Source organism: Poecilia mexicana, unplaced genomic scaffold, assembly GCF_051168715.1.
Source record: "Poecilia mexicana isolate PSO_F unplaced genomic scaffold, ASM5116871v1 scaffold_3, whole genome shotgun sequence".
Classification (NCBI taxonomy): Eukaryota; Metazoa; Chordata; class Actinopteri; order Cyprinodontiformes; family Poeciliidae; genus Poecilia; species Poecilia mexicana.
In genome coordinates, this window is record NW_028263372.1 from 30,253,661 (window position 1) to 30,270,905 (window position 17,245).

At 40.4% G+C, this 17,245-nt stretch overlaps 1 protein-coding gene and 1 long non-coding RNA gene across 2 annotated transcripts; one reads left to right on the plus strand and one right to left on the minus strand.

Moving 5' to 3' along the window:
- Positions 1-2,896: 2,896 nt before the first annotated feature.
- LOC106903249 (uncharacterized) lies at positions 2,897-6,019 on the minus strand. Its single transcript, XR_001414629.2, has 2 exons — positions 5,398-6,019; positions 2,897-4,544 (listed from the first exon to the last, which is right to left on the minus strand). It is a non-coding gene; the product is annotated as an uncharacterized LOC106903249 (long non-coding RNA).
- Positions 6,020-6,709: 690 nt separating this feature from the next.
- On the plus strand, positions 6,710-10,731 carry irx5a (iroquois homeobox 5a). Its single transcript, XM_088004413.1, has 3 exons — positions 6,710-7,979; positions 8,914-9,319; positions 9,964-10,731. Exons 1-3 carry the CDS (start codon positions 7,737-7,739, stop codon positions 10,671-10,673), a joined length of 1,359 nt encoding a protein of 452 aa, XP_087860539.1. The 5' UTR covers positions 6,710-7,736; the 3' UTR covers positions 10,674-10,731.
- Positions 10,732-17,245: the final 6,514 nt, after the last annotated feature.

The window sequence follows — 17,245 nt, forward strand, 5'->3', positions numbered from 1 at the left end:
ATGCCTGCCCATTTCCGGGTCAGATGACACGAAGGTGCATTGTGATCACCTAGCTCAGATATCAGAGGGTTGCCAGGATTTGATGTCCTTTATGTGTTGATGTTGGCTTTTTGTTCTGTCCCAGCACAGCCTGCAGATGAGAAGGAACTCCAGAAAACAACACATTTGGTTTTAAATCATCTCCCGATCCAGGGTGTTGGTGTAACTGGAGAAACGTACAACAGAACACAGAAAGTTGGGGAAATAGGTAAATATTCACAGCAGCTGCTTTGCTTAGTACAATCAAATTGAAATACACATGATATTTCATTTCTCTCGTGTTCACTGTTTAAAGACATTAATAGTTGTAAAATGAGTAGCTTTCTATTACATTTTCAAATCTACCTCACCTACAAAGTATTATTTAAACCCCTGAAAGCCTGGGATACAGCTGAGAAACGTATTAATCCTCCTGAAATCTTTTAGGCCAAACAAATATCCGGACAAATCAGAACTGCATGTATCTAACGGATGATAGGCATCATATTTCAACACCCTCTCCCCCTAATCTCAACACACAGGGGCCGACTGACACAGGCAGGATAGCTGGGTGGCAAAGCAGAGCAGAGACAAACACGGCCCCGGACAGGAAAGGAAATACCTCAGGGACTTTTAGGGATTGGTGAAAAGGTAAGGCAGTACCTGCAGTGCAATCCCTTCCAAATCTGCACCAGGTGTCAGGTATTAGGGGGAGCATCTCCTCTTTGGATTTCCACATCTGGTTCAATCACCCAGGGCAGTGTGTCAGACGTTGGACAAAACAGAAGAAGACAACAGAGAACATTTCTGACGGGTAAAAAAAAAAAAAAAAGAAGACGACTGTACCTTGTCAAAAAAAAAAAAAAAAAACTCATGTGGAGGATAATTGAATTATTTTAAATGATTCACAGGACTGACATTTAAATATTAAATCATGTGTGAAAGTACTCTCATGAGAGTACGGAATAACGTAAAGACTGCAGTGAGACAAAAATATGATATGTGGGCAGGAGAACTGAAGAGTTTGGCTTTTAATGAGTTAGATTTAGAAATACAATTACACTCAATCCCATGGAGGGTTTCAGTTAACTACAAAGAGAAGTGAGACCAGACAATTCCCTGTGTGATAATACAAAGCAAGAGGGTACTCTACAGAATGAGGAGCTCGGTATTAATATAATATCCTCAATCGTGAAGACAAATTCGAAATTGCTCTAACGCTAGCTTCTCGGCTTCAATGAATTAAGTGTTTTAGCAAGTGCAGCTGTCCTGAAACGGAAAATAAAAAAAGTGGAAAAAAAAATAAAATAAAAATACGACACTTACAAGTATATGAAGCGAAGCTGGCATTGTTGTTGCCACAGATTATACATGACACTCTAAATCACTGGGGCTGATTGTGAGATGTTTAAATGTATCAGAGGCAGGGGAGACGAAACTTAATACCCCGGTGCTGGGAGACGGAGAATGCGACCGGGCACGTGCGGAATGCAGAGTGGCGGAGAGGAAAGCGGCAATCTACATTTCTAATGCCGAGGATGTTTCCTATTCTGTGTTTATGAAACATGGCTACCGGGACTACAAAGGTAAGAGGATACGGCATCAAAGTCTGCCCTGACAAAAACAAAACAAAACAAAAAAAAAAAAAACAGCTGCAGTGGAATGCGTTACAGAACATAATACTCCACCTCCTCCTTCTCCTCCTCTCCCCTAAGCAGTCTCATTTGATTACAGTGTAGCAGGCCCAAAATCAACCCCTTAATCCCAGTTCTCACTCCCCACTGGTGCTGTGAGTTGGAGGTAGAGCAGAAGTTGGCAAAGCGACACGGGGGACGGGGAGCTGGAGAGCTGATGTGTTGTGGAGGAGAATCTCTCATTCGGAGAACAAAGGAACACGGTTAGCTGGTGAGCCGACGTGTCCGCAGCAGGGGCTGAAAGTGGCTGTTGTCCTCAGCGCGGCGACTCAGGCGGAGACAGCATGTCTGATGACGGCGGAGGCAGTGTATCGTTTACAGGCTCCCTTAGAGAAGCCCCCTTCGCATGTCCGTCTCCAGCCACAGATTTTTGCACTCTACTTAGGGCAACAAGAGTCAGGCTCAGCATTACAAGCCTATTAAAAGATACTTTTAATTATGCCCCACTCTCCCGGGATCACTTCTTCCGTGACCGCTGTATTTCTTTGGCATGTGCACTTAGGAATGGCACAACCAGGAGCACGTGTTGTTTTCTCCTTCCAATTAAAGGGCATGTTGACAGATTAAGGCTGCTTCTGGTTTGTGCTCCACTAACGCATTTAGGGAAGATGATGAACACTGGGGAGTTGGTGGGGGTGTGTGGAGGGGAGGGGTAGTGGAGGTGGAGGTAGGGCTGAGGTAGGTGGGTTGGAGTTTAGGTGGGTCTGCAGAGGGGCGGGTGGGGGGGGGGTGTCGGTATAAGGAGAGGCAGATAGAAGAGAGCAAACAAGAGAAAGAACATGCACATGAACCCTGAGGGATTAATGTGTTTACATTACCTGGGCTGTGATCTATCACCAACCTCGTCAACTTCTATTATGCATCACATACATAAGCAAGAAACAGACCTGGGAGCCCCTGCAACTCACTCATACTATTTCAATTGGATTAAGTCAGAGCAAATATCTGGGACACTGCTCCCACACTGTGGTTTCAGTGTTTTGGCATTCATTGGATTTGCACATTGTATCGCCTTACGTTTTGTGAAGCAACACACTTTCCTCCTTCCTGCGCATCTCATGAGCTTTAAGGTAGAAAGGAATTATTACCTGATGGCATCTTCAAAACAAACTGTACTTCTGGTTGGATCAATTAAGCCGAAACAAACAAGTACTACCAGAGAGACGGGGGAATAACTGTTCATGTTTTTCTTCTTCTTTGGTTTCCAGCTGTAGTGTACAGGTGTGTCTCGAAGCTCGTATATAAAGCTTTTTTTAAAAAGTTATTTATCTCAGTAATTCAATTTTAAAAAAGTAAACAGTAATTATATAGATTAAAAAAAACACAAATTAATACATTTGAATCAATTCTGGTCATGTTGGTGATTACAGCTTACAGCTAAAATCCAAAATTTTGTCTTGCAGACAATTATATTATTACACAACAAGCAAAAAAAATATACCATACCTATATTATTTTATAGGTATGGTATGGCCCACAAAAGGACTTCAGCTAATTTAACATACATATGTAGCAGATAAGCACTGACAGCAAACAGGTGATCTACATCAAGCCATTTCTAAAGAGGGTAATTCTTCACTATTAGCTGTATCCAAACATATTACTGAAAAGTTCAGTGGAAGGAAAAAGTGTGACAGAAGAAAGTCTGTCTCAAGCTCTACCTTGAGAGAACTGTGAAGAAAAAAAATACATTAATTACATTTAATTGGTATTTCCAATATGAATTTTTGGAGAAATTTAATTTTAGGTTTTTATTTAGGTGCAAGCTATAATTATCAAAATTAACAGAATTAACTGCCTGGAACATATCCAATGAATAACAATGAATATTAATAATATAATACTCACTTTTTAAAATGTAGTTCTGAAATACATGTACTATTAAAGATTTTTTTTAGCTGTCCCTTCATAAGATACATTGTTGTAAAGTTTTGGCACCACTAAGGATGCCTGTAGTTAAGTCTGAAGGAAGGGTCACTGCAAGAGCTCATATTCACACTCAGGCATTATTCAATCAATATTCATTTACTCGGTGAGTCTATTGACTCATTTCTGAAGGAATACAGAACTTCAGGTCGTCCATCTTCAGATGAAGAAGTGTGAATTATCCCACTTATAGCTTCTGCCATACGAAGTGAATCTTGATACGCCCCACAGATACAGGGGTAAATAAATATTTCTAATAAAACACCAAAAGAAGAAAAAGAAAGAAAAAAAAAGAAATCAATGGTTGCTTCCTGTGATCCTTCTCAGGCAAATCAATCATCATCTGCTCAGCTGGCAGGCTGCTGCTGGAGGACGGTGCTGCAGCTAAACAGAGAGAGAGGGAGACAGAGAGGGGTGTGCAGTCTTTGTCTGATACCTCTCATTTTGGAATCACTTCTCATAATGGGGTCATCATTTCATCACTTAGCCAATCCAGAGGTCTGCCATTCAGCTTGGCGGAGGGATTGTGGGCAGTGAGGGTGAGATGTGCACGGGTACAGAAACCCCATCAGGAGGAAACACACACTCACTCTCACACCATGCATCTTCATTTAAGTCACTGAAGAAGTACAGAGAAAACAAACTTGTTCCCCTTAAAACTCATATCAGCTCATCGGGTTCCAGATCATTTGTTTGTTTGTTTTTGTTTTTCTGTTTCAGAACACAAACTGATTTGATAATTACAAAGTGGTCATTCATAAAAAGCATTCACAAAAATGAGGAAGGAGGCAATTACTGACAATTAAGTCAAGTAAATGAAAATGAAGTGTGTTTGTGGTGTGTTTGGAGCCTGAAGGAGTGTGTGTTCATTGCTTGGTGACTTGAGAAGACGTCCACATCATGGATCTGAATGGATTTCAAACAAAACACAGTCAGTACAATTTAAAAAAAAAAAATACAAAAATTTACAGTTTTGTTAGGTAACAAAAGAAAAACACTTTTTAAATGAAAACGGACCGCATCTAAAAATCCAACACACTACTGAGAACAGTAGCTAACATTTTCTTAATTCAGGTTTAGTCAGCATGCAGAGTGCATGTATGTTTAATCATTTAATAACCCTTGGAAAAAAAATGCAAGGTCAAAAATAAATTACATCCATTATTTGCCGCAGATCTCCCTAAAGCATTTGGAGCGAAAACTGTTTTGAATTTCAATGGGATTCCAAGTGGCAAAAGCCCTCAGCTAATACATCAAAGAAAAATTGGTGTCAACTAATCGGTTTAGGACACAGATTTAGGATGGTTAAAAATCCCATGAATACTTCAAGCATTTTTTCCCCCTTTTTCCTGTACACCACTTAAGGCTTTGGGGAGCAGCGCAAACTGACCTTGCGCTCCAGAAACCTGTCCGCCACTCGACACAAATGACTGTTTAACTTCATCCAGCCACGCAATTAGTCCGCCACAATGCATAATGTTGTGTAATAATAGCCTCTATATCCAATTTAGATTACAGTTGCTCCCTCAGGCATTTTAAGTGGCACGCACTATCTTTCACTCGCTTCTTCTTAGCCAAGAAAAGCCGTTTTCATGCGTCTAAGAAAATAAAAATGCGGTGTAATTCTTTCAAGAGGAAGGAAGAGATGGCGAAAAAGTCAAAACTAAAAAAAAAAACAACAAAAAAAAAAAAACAATGAAAACCCAAGATGACATCCCACTTTCACGCATCAGGGGAAAAAAGGGAAGACGCTACTTACCTCCTCCTTTATCTGCGCGGTGCTGAGAGGCGGTGGCAGCTGCTGTAACCCCGCTCCTATTAAAGGCGCTGGGATCTTCAAATTATGGCTCTTACTTCAGGGAGCCGACTCTGAAACAAAACGCATCAAGACAGCAAGACACACACTCTCTAACTCTTACAACACACATCTTACTAAATACGATAAAATAAAATAAAAAAATAATAATATTTGTTCACTAAAAAAAGAGCTTCTAATAAAGAAACCATTTTACTAATTAAGTTGCATTTTACATGACAAATATTTGAAAAAAAAAAAAAGAAGAGACTTTTAAAAACTCTTAGAGAAAGTTCCGATTTGAAGCGGACTCTCTGAGCAGGTCTATCATATCAGTTTCATCTCATCAGCCTGTCATGTAGAGGCCGCTTCCTGCGTCCATCCTTCTCTCTCCCTTTTCTCCTCTCCTTTCTGTGACTCTCCTGTCTAAAGTCTGAGTGTGCTCGCACTGTGTAACGCCGTCATCACTCTTTGCTCTCTGGAGGGGTTTCAGAGCGTAAGAAGCACGTGACAGAGTGTGTGCACACACTCTTTAGCAGCGCCTACAGCGATCCCTTTCGGCTCATCTGAGACTTCAGCTGCAGCCAGTCACCAAATTATTTAAACTTTAACTTAAATTATTAAATCACTATAAAAACGGAATAATCCTTAATAATAAATAATATTAATAACAACAACAATAAATAATAATAATAATAATAATAATAATAATAATAATAATAATAATAATAATAATAATAATGGTGTTATCTTTATATTATTATTACAGCTTAATATATCATTTAACTTCCTGTAAAGGGTCTGTCATAATTGAAATAAAAATAAAAGTTCCAGCATCTGTTGCATTCTATTTATTGCCATCCTGCATTTCAGAATAGAAATATATCTGCTGAGATCAAATGAGATTACACCCTCTAGTCCAGGCGGATTTGGCGTAGTTGGCACTAATCTGCCGCGGCTTCAGGGTTTACGACTTTCTGAGAGCGCTTATGGGTCTGGTTTATTCCAGGATCCATTGCAAAAACTATTTAGTCTCCGTCTCAGTTAAATCTGTCGAAGTTTATTATTAAGAACAAGCCACGAATGTCCCTCTTCGATTGAAAAAAAAAATGATGACGGTGATTTGTATTCTTAAATTTACAGGGGGGGAAAAATGTTCCGAGGGAAAAAAGTTGCTTCTTCTCGGTCTGGAAGAGTTTGCGCCGTTTTACTCTCACTTTTCTTACAAGCGCAACACCTCAGCTGGCGTTTAAGAAAGCCGACAATTGCAATAATCCATTTGAACCACCCCAAACTCCCTCCACAGACGCGGATGTGAACACAATGCGCGCAGAGATCGAACAGCATCTGTCTGCTCGTTTAGCGCACGAAATATGGAGGGGGGAAGGGGGGGGACACGCGTTTTCTTTTTCTTTACGCACAAAGAAAGCGATCGCTGCAGCGAGGCGCCTTTTTTTTTCGTTCCTGGCGGTATCTTGCAAGCCCACATCTCCTGCATACAACAGCCGATTTGTTGTTGATCAAGTGTGAAAGTAAGGACTTCGTATTTGGGAGAAAGGGGAGGAAAGTTGAGAGTTGATAGACTCGCATGACGTCGCCGTCCAAAAAGGGGGGCTGCCAGGCGCACTTGAGGCTCACTGCAACGAGGCTTGTTAAAAACGGGAAAAATAGAGAAATTGAGAATGAGAAGGCTTGTTAGTTAACGCGAGAGAAGGGAGGGGGTGAGGAAGAGAGAGAGAAAGAGAGAGAGAGAGAGAGAGAGAGAGAGAGAGAGAGAGAGAGTGTGCATGGGTTTGGACAGGGGTTGTGGTTACCCAGCATAAGCTTGCCTTTCCCTTCTGTGACTACACCCCGCGAGGAGGAGCGTGCTGCGCAGCGTAGTAGGCGTCAGGATCCTCAATTTCCAACTTAGCATCTTGGCAGGACGTTTTCCCAAGCAAAGCCCCCCGTCCGACGGGAAAAAATAAAAAAATAAAACTTCTGCACAGGCATGAGAGCGACGGTGCAACTCAGATAAAGGAGCAGCAGACTGTGAACTCTTCCGACGGACAGAGGCTGGCTGGCTGGCTGGCTGGCTGGCTGGCAGCGACCAAAAATAATCCGCTTCTTCTTCTTTTTTTTTTTTTTTTTTAATTTCGGCAGTTCACTTTTTGATTTCTGCGCTGTCATTTGCAAGAAGAGGACAGACATCGGGGTCTGCATACACGTAGGCGCTCCAGCAGCAGCGCATGAGAAGACACACACAAAAAAAGCGGGGGGAAAGTGCGCAAGTTTAAGTGGCTTCACACTCTCGGGGCTCCAGCATGGCGTATCCTCAGGGCTACTTGTACCAGCCGTCCGCCTCTTTAGCCCTGTACTCTTGCCCCGCGTACAGCACCAGCGTTATATCGGGACCCAGAACCGAGGAGCTTGGGAGGTCCTCTTCGGGATCCGCGTTTGCGCCCTATGCCGGATCTACCGCGTTCACCAGCGCCTCTCCGGGCTATAACTCCCACTTACCGTACAGCGCGGACGCGGCTGCGGCTGCCACTTTCACCTCATACGTGGTGAGTAAATTAAAGGTGATTATTGATCCAGAGAGAGCGCAGAAAGCGAATCAGAAGTGAAAAAAGTGTAAGGGTTCTGCTTAATCGAAGCAAGAGGTTGTGTTTGTTAAAGTAAAAAACAAAAAAACAAAAAAAAAAAATACATTTTCAGGAGTTTCCCGCAAGTAAGTATATATATATATATATATATATATATATATATATATATATATATATATATATATATATATATATATATATATATATATATATATATATATATATATATTATATATCAAATTTGTAATTTGTGTGTGTGTGTGTGTGTGTGTGTGTGTGCGTCTGTATTTTTTTATCTAAAAAGGAGAAACACTACCCTGAATTCACCCTGCACGACAGAGTGCAGAAGCGCCATATGATTGGAGCTTATGGGTCACTATTTGTTTTTATAAGCTTATTAACTGCGTCAGCTGCGGAATTCAACCCCAGCTGCAATAAAAATTAGATTTGCCGTTTTGATTTTGAATCTCCTTGCTGTTGTTTTTCCCCGTATGAGATAAGTTCTCAAACCGTCTTTAAAGACCAAATAACAACAACAAAAAAGGCACATGAAAATTAAGATAATAGAATTATTATAAGGACTATATTATAGGTCGTTTTATACTTGTTCAATAGTATGTCCAGCAAATATTTCGTACCTATGTGTTGCGACAAAAATAAAACAGGAAAGTAAATGATCAGACATCATTTAAGACATAAAAGTTACCCACAACTCTATAAACATTTTACTGAATTTAAGGCATGTGCGTCATCATGCGCGTTTGTTTTACAGTGCACGCGCATGTGCGTGTATGTTTACTTCTAAGATTTTTTTTTTTTTTTTGCAATTGTTTAGAAAATAAGTCAAGTTTCAAAATATTTGTGCATTCACTAATATTTTTTGTTCTTATTCCAGAGTTCTCCCTACGATCACACAACGGGAATGGCTGGTTCTATTGGATACCACCCTTATGCGGCGCCCCTGGGCACCTACCCTTACGGTGACCCCGCATACCGCAAGAACGCAACGCGGGACGCCACCGCCACCCTGAAGGCTTGGCTCAACGAGCACCGAAAGAACCCATATCCAACTAAAGGGGAGAAGATCATGCTGGCCATCATCACCAAAATGACCCTCACACAGGTGTCCACCTGGTTCGCTAACGCCAGGAGGAGGCTAAAGAAGGAGAACAAGATGACCTGGACCCCCCGGAACCGGAGCGAGGACGAGGAGGAGGACGAGAACATCGACTTGGAGAAAAATGACGACGACGAGCCAAACAAGCCTCTTGACAAGGGGGACTCCACAGACACGGAGGCAGGTCGGTGTTGCAGGGGGAAAAAAAGAAAAAGAAAAAAAAGGGGGCAAAAAAAAAAATCATCAATTTTTCATCGCAGTCGTTTCCACTCAAGGCGCAAAATTGATTGCTGGTTAATGGTGGTGTATAATTTATAATGAGACAATTGCTTTAAATAATAATCACCTTGAAGTCCCCTCGTTTGACTTTTCATAGGCTGAAATTGCTGGGGACGCGCAGTGTTTAGCAGTCAATTTATCTTTAACGGCATAATAAGGATGCAAATGCTGAAGTGGGCTGGGAATTCAAGTGAAAGTGCTTTTACTCTGATTATTTCTGCTGAACCCCATTATAATTCTAATGCATCAAATGGAAAATATAAAGGTATATATTTTTTAAAAATCGCATGGTAATGTTAACAATCTTTAATTATTGTAATTATGAAGTAATTCCGCTTTTTTAGTCTAGTGCACTTATTTATGAGGAACTTTATAAGCGCAGTAAAACGAATGTAGTGTTGCTTAAATGTGATATTTTAGTACAGAGTAGTTTTTTTTTTCTTTTGCCTCATGATCACCTAAAATACTTTTTTTTTTTTTTTTCAGTTCCACCAGTAATGCGCTGTTGCGATTATTTGGCAATGATTCCTTTCTTTATTTGCGCTTCAGATCACAAACTACTGAACCCAGGGGACATTGGCTGTGACAGATTTAAAGAAGAGAGCCATGGTAAAGAGACGGATCCCCTCCTGAGCGACTCGGAGTTAAAAGAGCAGGAGGAGCGGACTACGGAGCTGCTGCCGGATTCCGCCAAGCCGACCACCTCGTCTCCACCAGCGGTGCCCCGGGGGAACCAGGCCGGCGCGACGCAAGACAAACCGTCCGATTTGAGCCACCCGCAGAATACGGTGACCAGCAACGTGACCTCTGTTATCCACTCGCCCCCTTCAGCCCCTAAACCCAAACTTTGGTCATTGGCGGAGATCGCGACGTCTTCAGACAGGTGTAAGGGAAGCGGCGACGCGCAGCAGGCGTGCCCCGGCTTGGGTCAGACCGCAGTGCTGGGCACCAACGCCTCTCCGTCCCGGTCCTCCCCCCAGTGCCCGCTCCCCAACAGCACGGTCCTATCCAGGCCTCTGTACTACACCTCCCCTTTCTACCCCGGCTACACGAACTATGGTGGCAGCTTTGGACCCCTTCACAGTAACCACGGCTCGGTGACCACGGGCTCCACGGCACATTTCAATGGATTAAACCAGACTGTGTTAAATAGAGCAGAGGCCTTGGTAAGGGAGAGCCAGAAAGTCAGAGGCCAAACGCAGGTAGATCTTTGTAAAGACTCCCCTTATGAACTAAAGAAAGGTATGTCAAATATTTAATACCTGAATATTTTCCACTTCACCACGGACTTCTATTTATTTTATTTTTTTGTGGTTGCATTGAAAAAAAAAAAAACAAGAAAAAAAAAACGAACAAGAAGAATGCTGAAGCAAATTCTGAGAATATGGTTATTTTCTGAGTAAATGCTTATCTTCAAAAGAATTTTTAGTTTCTGAATGGTTAATCCTAAAAAAATGTAACAAGAATGGTCTTAATTGCTGCAGCCGCCTATTTGTATGAAAGACTAACATGTATATTTAATGTAGCTTTTTGTATTTAAAATGGACAACACGCTATCTTTGAAGTAAATTATGGAGAAAAAAAAACTACACACTTGTGCAGAGGTTATTTGGTGGAACAGCTGATGTTGCTTGGTTTGTTTACTTGCATTTTGCACGATGACAGATGGTCTAAAGGTCATTAGTCTCACAACACACAGGCAGTTTTTGGGAGTTTTGTTTTTATGATTTTAATTTTATTAGGTCAAATTCCACTCAATCCTTCAATTATTTTCAATGTCTCTTTTTTCTTGCGCGCGTTTCTAAAAGTGGATGTTGACATAACAACAGCAGCAAAGCGCAGCCATTTAACCCAATTACCTTTTCGTGTTCTACCCAGAGCAATCAGGTGCTGAACTCCGGTAATGAGCAGGATTTTATGCCAAATTTAGACCTCATTACTATTTTCTAAGGCGTGGCAAAGCTGTTTAAAAGGGACGCGACCATGCATTTAAAACATACTGGCCCATTATATATCATTAATCGAGTCTCTCTCTCTTTTTTTTCTTTTTTTTTTTAAATTGCGCGTTGGATGTGAAACTCTGCAGAACGTTGCCATGCAGGCAGCAGACACAGAAACATATTATGAGTGTGTGCAAGCCAGCGCTCTCTCTATAACTCTTCCAACTTCTGCAGGTAGGTGTCACACTTGCTCCTACAATTTCAGGGAGGGGTGGGGTGTGGGAGTCTGGTAATCCGTAACGGAAACCCATCCGCGATCGAATTGCCTGGTAAAAGTTATTATAATAAAAATGTGATAATAAGTACAGCAAAAAGAAGAAGAAAACAAAAACAACTGAAGCCACAACAGTAATCAGTTAATGTGACGGGAGATTAAAAATGGCATAACTTCAGAGCAATAAGGAAGAAATCAGACTAAATTAATTATCACATTTTATTATTTTTTAAAGCTTGTTCTTATTGAATGTAGAGGCGCAAATAATTCAAATATTATTACGAAACATTAGGATTAGATGTGTTGTAGGCCTCAAAGCCAAAAGGCCTTATTTTCTTTCTTTTTCTTTTACTGTCAGTTCTTTTTATTCGTTTGGTTTTTTTTTTATTTATTACCTCTTTTTAAAGGGCATTGAAAAGGTATAATTATTATTATTGATGTCGTTATTGTTGACCTCCACTGCTGTGGGATGGCATGCTCTTGTTTATGGCCGCCATTAATCTCTATAGTTTGCTTTTTTCCCCCACTTCTCCGGCGTGAAATCTCCCCTGAGGTTTCAATAATTCCCTTAGCCTTAATGTCCTCTGTTCGGCTCCTCTATTTTAATCTGACAGAGTGTGCAAGAGCAGTGATTGCGACACATCAGCCGGCTAAATAGCATAATTATGTTTTTTTGTTTTTTTTTAAACCCTTCTTTTTCTTCTTCCTGCTGTTGATCCCCGGAGGGATATGGAGCTGTTCGATGCGACGTCTCCTCAGAGAGTATTTAGGAGTTTCATTAGAAAACATTACCGAATCATGTGTGTGAAGACATTAATTTTTTTTCCCCGTCTTTTGCTGAATTTCTTTAGGATGCGAATTTGTATGATTGAAATAGACCAGGGAAGTTTTTTTTTTTTAAATTTGTTTACATTTGATTTTAATTCAAAGGGAGTTTTAGGCGTTTGACAAATCACAACGAAAAATACGATTTTTAAAAATTATTATTTTTCGTCTTTTTTATTTTATTTCTCATCTTTTATTGGATTACTTGCCTTTTTTTTCTAGTCCCACGATTCAAGTTGACTTAAAATATTTACTACTTCAGTATGCATATCCATTCATTTTGTAATTATTATTATTATTATTATTATTATTATTATTATTATTACAAGAAAACGTTGGGAATTAACATATTCAATGTCGATATAAGCCTATATTCTATAATGCTGAACTGCTGAAGGGGCTGTGCAGGAATTACAGGCCTGACTGTAATTATCTTCAAGTTTCTGGGGAAGAAAATGAAGATGAAAAAGAGAAAATCACCAACCAAATTAATATAGACTGTATATAATCGTTGATTATTCTTGTTCTCTTTCCCTGCGTGATAAAAGCCAGTCAATTAACCCCAGATTACTCGAGGAAGCGGAGCGGGAGAATTTGCGAGCCTTCATCAGAGAAGGCATGACAGCCTGCAGGGGAGATCCTCCCAGCAACTTTTTTTTTTTTTTTTCCCCTCAACTCGGTCCCTGGCTTCCCATCCGCTTGAATGGCGTGTCGGTTCATTGTTGGGATCGCTACAATTTGAGAATACTAAGTAGGCTTGAAGCCGTTCCCACGTGTGAAAATGAAGGGGGGGGGAAATAAGCCGACAGGGGGAGAAACTGGAGAGGAAGAAGAGACGCTCTGTAACCTTCACTCCGACTTTGTTACTGAACCTTAAGCGTATAGAATCGGGTTAAAAATGTTTGTTTCGTTGTTGTTTTTTTCTTTTAGTTTTTAGTTTTCTACTCTTTTTTTTGTTTAACCTAAAACAGCCTGTATAGATCCTGCAGTCCCCAATAATACATTAATCATAAAATTAAATTAATTATATCACTTTAAAAAACAGTCATATCAAAAAACGACTAATTGTTTCCAGCTGGATGACATTTTCCTGGTTCAAATAGTTGATATTCACGAACAATGAAGCCAATATAAACGAATGAATAACAAAAATAGACAAGTTTTTAATAATGTTTTTTTAGATAGATCTAACAATGTGGCGGACATCGGTAGCGACCACAAAACAGTCAATGAGAGTTATACTTAAATTTTATGTATACTTTTTTTCTATTTTATTTTGTTCGATTTTTTTTTTTTTTTTTTTTAGAAGGCTGAATGAAACTCAGAGATTTCGTTTTGAGGCTGACATAAGATATGAGAACCAATCCAACTTCGACATCGACCGGTCAAATGTCTCGTTGAACGCCTCTCAACTGTTTATCTGCGTCGGTCCGCGGTGTGAAACCAGAACCTGTTGAATTTCGCTCATAGCGCTCGGAGCATCTTATATAAACAAGACTATTGATGCAACTCGACTTTGTAGTTGGGAGTCGGATTCAGCTCGAGTGCGTAAAAAGACACCGGCTGTATAGTTGGCAGACTCGGATTATTCGCAGGGGTCAAGCTCATGTGCTGAAACGCACGCGATGCCAAGTGCGAAAAAAAAAATAAATTTAAAAAAAAATAGGGGCCTCAGAAAATATGGTTGTTTATAATTGTCACTGAGGCTGCAGGGACGTTCGATGCATTCTTCTACTTCTTTGAAATATTCTAAAACACAAGATGGCATGGTAATAAGTATCTGTAAAATATTTTTGCAAGGTTTGCTTTGCCAGAAAGGTTAAACCTCCGCCATAAAAAAAACAAAACAAGGGGGGCTAATTAAGGGCGCAAGATTTTACTTCCTTATACAGAGAAGTGTTTTGGTACAGAACCAGTTCACCTTTATGTCTAAACAAGGTGCTGTATAAAAACCCCCCCAAAAAACAAACAAACAAACTCTGACGTCTCTGTGTAACACTACACTCTAATCACGCAGAGTAACTTGCTCATGTTAAATGGAGTTATAAAGCAGACTTGAACCTGCTTAAGTGGCCCAGATAAAGTGTCAAAAAGTGATTTACCTCTGTTTTCCTGCACTTCACGGACTGTTTTTCTATTTCTCCATATAGAGCCCCTCTGGGAGAGATTACATGTGTAATTTTCAGCTGTGAGATGTTTTAAGTGACCTACCCCCCCTTCTCCCCAACATAAATAAAACATTTTTATGAAGTACAAAAAAACAACATTATAAAGGAGTGATGCGCTCAGATCCTTGGACTGGACTGCCATGTGTTCATATATATATATATATATGTATATATATATATATATATATATATATATATATATATATATATATATATATATATATATATATATATATATATATATATATATATAATGGGTTTAACTGGATTTAGGTGAGGATAACAACTCAATTAGCTCAAATTCCTGAACTGCTTCTACAGTGCAAACAAGAAGCCTAATTTTACTTAATTGGAGACACAATCTGCACAAGCACACACATGCACATCCACAAAGCTCTCCTCTGAAAGCACCTTGACTCCTTGAAAGGGGACCAATCTGCTCTGACAGCAGTGTGGCGTGAGCCTCTGACCCTGTGACTGCAAAGGGTCTGTGTTCAGTGGCCATGTAAGGGCTCACTGGAGCTCACACTGAGGGGTACTGCCCTGCCCTGAGGGAGGCGACATGCACAAACACACACACACACACACACACACACACACACACACACACACACACACACACACACACACACACGCTATATGTATATTATGTACATATATATATATAAAATGCAGGGGCGGACTTGTGGCCATGCCAAAGCCCCTCAGGTATGCATGGCCACAGAGCAGAATGAGTTTGAGTCCAGAACGTAGGTGGAACCACCGTCACTTTCTTCTTCCTCTGGCCATGCACAGGTATCCTGCTTTAAAGGTGAGCAGGTTCGATACACAAATACACATGTGCAATCTTGAAACATGTATGGTTTACAATCGTTCCACAACCCAAAACAGAAAAGTTGCAATAGTTGTTCAAATCAGTAAAATAAAAAAGGAAGGTCTCTATAAATCTGGATTGGCAGCTCTAATCTCACAAAGCGTATGGCCGTGAAGAAGATTGATGAACTGTTTTCTTTCAGTGACTTCACAGGGTCCACAAGGGAGGAGGGGTACCGAGCTGCCTCAATGTTTATTTACATTTGCCCTTTTTAAATGATCCCTTTCTTCTCAACATCTGCTCCACATTACCACACAGATATCTGTCCTAATGACCGCTATAATGCCTGCGCTCACACACACAGGCCTTGCCTGTAACATTACCATTATCCACCGTCATCTGGGACACTTTACCCTCCTCAAACCACCTTGCGCAACAAAAATTGGTCCTTCCGTCACTGCTAGGCCTTTATTTTTGTGCAAAACTTCTAATTTTCGGTGCTCCCAGTTTGGTGTGGTCTGAGGGATGCAAATGGCTCTTTACTTAATTGGATCAGCTCCCAAGATGGACATAAAGAGGGGGGACTAGCTTTCTACTCAGTTTCCCCAAGTTATTCCAAGCCCTGCCTCAGCTCAGCAGTAAAGGGATCCCTGCGTAAGACCAGACCTCACTCTCACAAGGACAGAAGCTGCACTGATCCTGACTGGAACAGTTAGCATCGGAATGCTAACTTTAAGGTGCTTATTATAAATGATGTAACTCAATGTACCCAGACAGGAACAATCACAATGGCTTCTCCAAGTTTTGTAAGATGTGCATATCTGCATGGCTAAATATAAACACAAATTGAAACCAATTAGTTTTGTTCATGTCTCTGCTTGTTTGCAGACATTAGAGAACAGTTTTAAAATATGTACCTCCTTCGGTTTCTGAGGGGCTTGGGTTCGGGTGGGACACTGTGGTGGCCACTCAGTTTTAAAGAATGAATTTAAGATAGAAAATTATGATAAATTACTGATGAAAATACACAGAAAGAAATTCAGTATCAGGCATTCAAATTCAACAATAATGTCAATTAGTAAATAACTTTCTATGAAGGAATCTCAGCAACCTTCATTGCAATTGACTTTCCAGAAAACCTCCTGCTGAGGATTTGATAAAAGTTGCAACATTTATTTGTTTAAAAATACATTTCTTTTTGTCTTCCACAGTGCCTCTCCTCTTTTGAAATTCAGTGACTCAGTCTCAAATGACACCAGGATCACTGAGGTCAAACATTAGGGGAAAAAAACAAACCATCAAGGCTAAATGTAGCCAAGGCTAACAAAGTATGTTCCAGCAAATCAAACCTACTCATTATTTAGTATTATTGTACTGTACTTAAAAAACACGCATTTATAAATTATTAGGCTGTTTTAAAATCTGTCCTTCATTTCAAGTTTTGCCATAGTAAAACATACCAAAACCTCTGAAATTATGGCTTTTTGTTTTAAAATTAGTAGTAGCCCCAATCTGACAATCTTCTACAAAACATTTTTAAAAATACAAAAACATGATGAAAAAGCTGCAGTGACTGGCAGCCAGTGGGAGTGTGCTGCTGCACTCTGATTAACAGTGTGGTTTACAGCCAACTCCAATAGGTAATCTCATCAGAGAGGGGCTGTAAACAGATAAGAGACCACCCCTAACTAACCCCCTCTGCCAACTGCATCCTTCCCAATCGAGATGTCCCATCGCACTCGTTAAACGAGAACTGCTAACACCTCAAGCAGGCTCGCACGGCCAGCCTAAAACAAGGCTCAAGACATCT

What these genes read in the sequence shown, in the direction of transcription:
- irx5a (XM_088004413.1), top strand. Translation starts at nt 7,737, where the DNA reads ATGGCGTATCCTCAGGGCTACTTGTACCAGCCGTCCGCCTCTTTAGCC. An exon ending in CCACTTTCACCTCATACGTG is followed by an intron (nt 7,980 to 8,913) that starts GTGAGTAAATTA and finishes TTCTTATTCCAG; the next exon opens with AGTTCTCCCTACGATCACAC. An exon ending in CTCCACAGACACGGAGGCAG is followed by an intron (nt 9,320 to 9,963) that starts GTCGGTGTTGCA and finishes TTTGCGCTTCAG; the next exon opens with ATCACAAACTACTGAACCCA.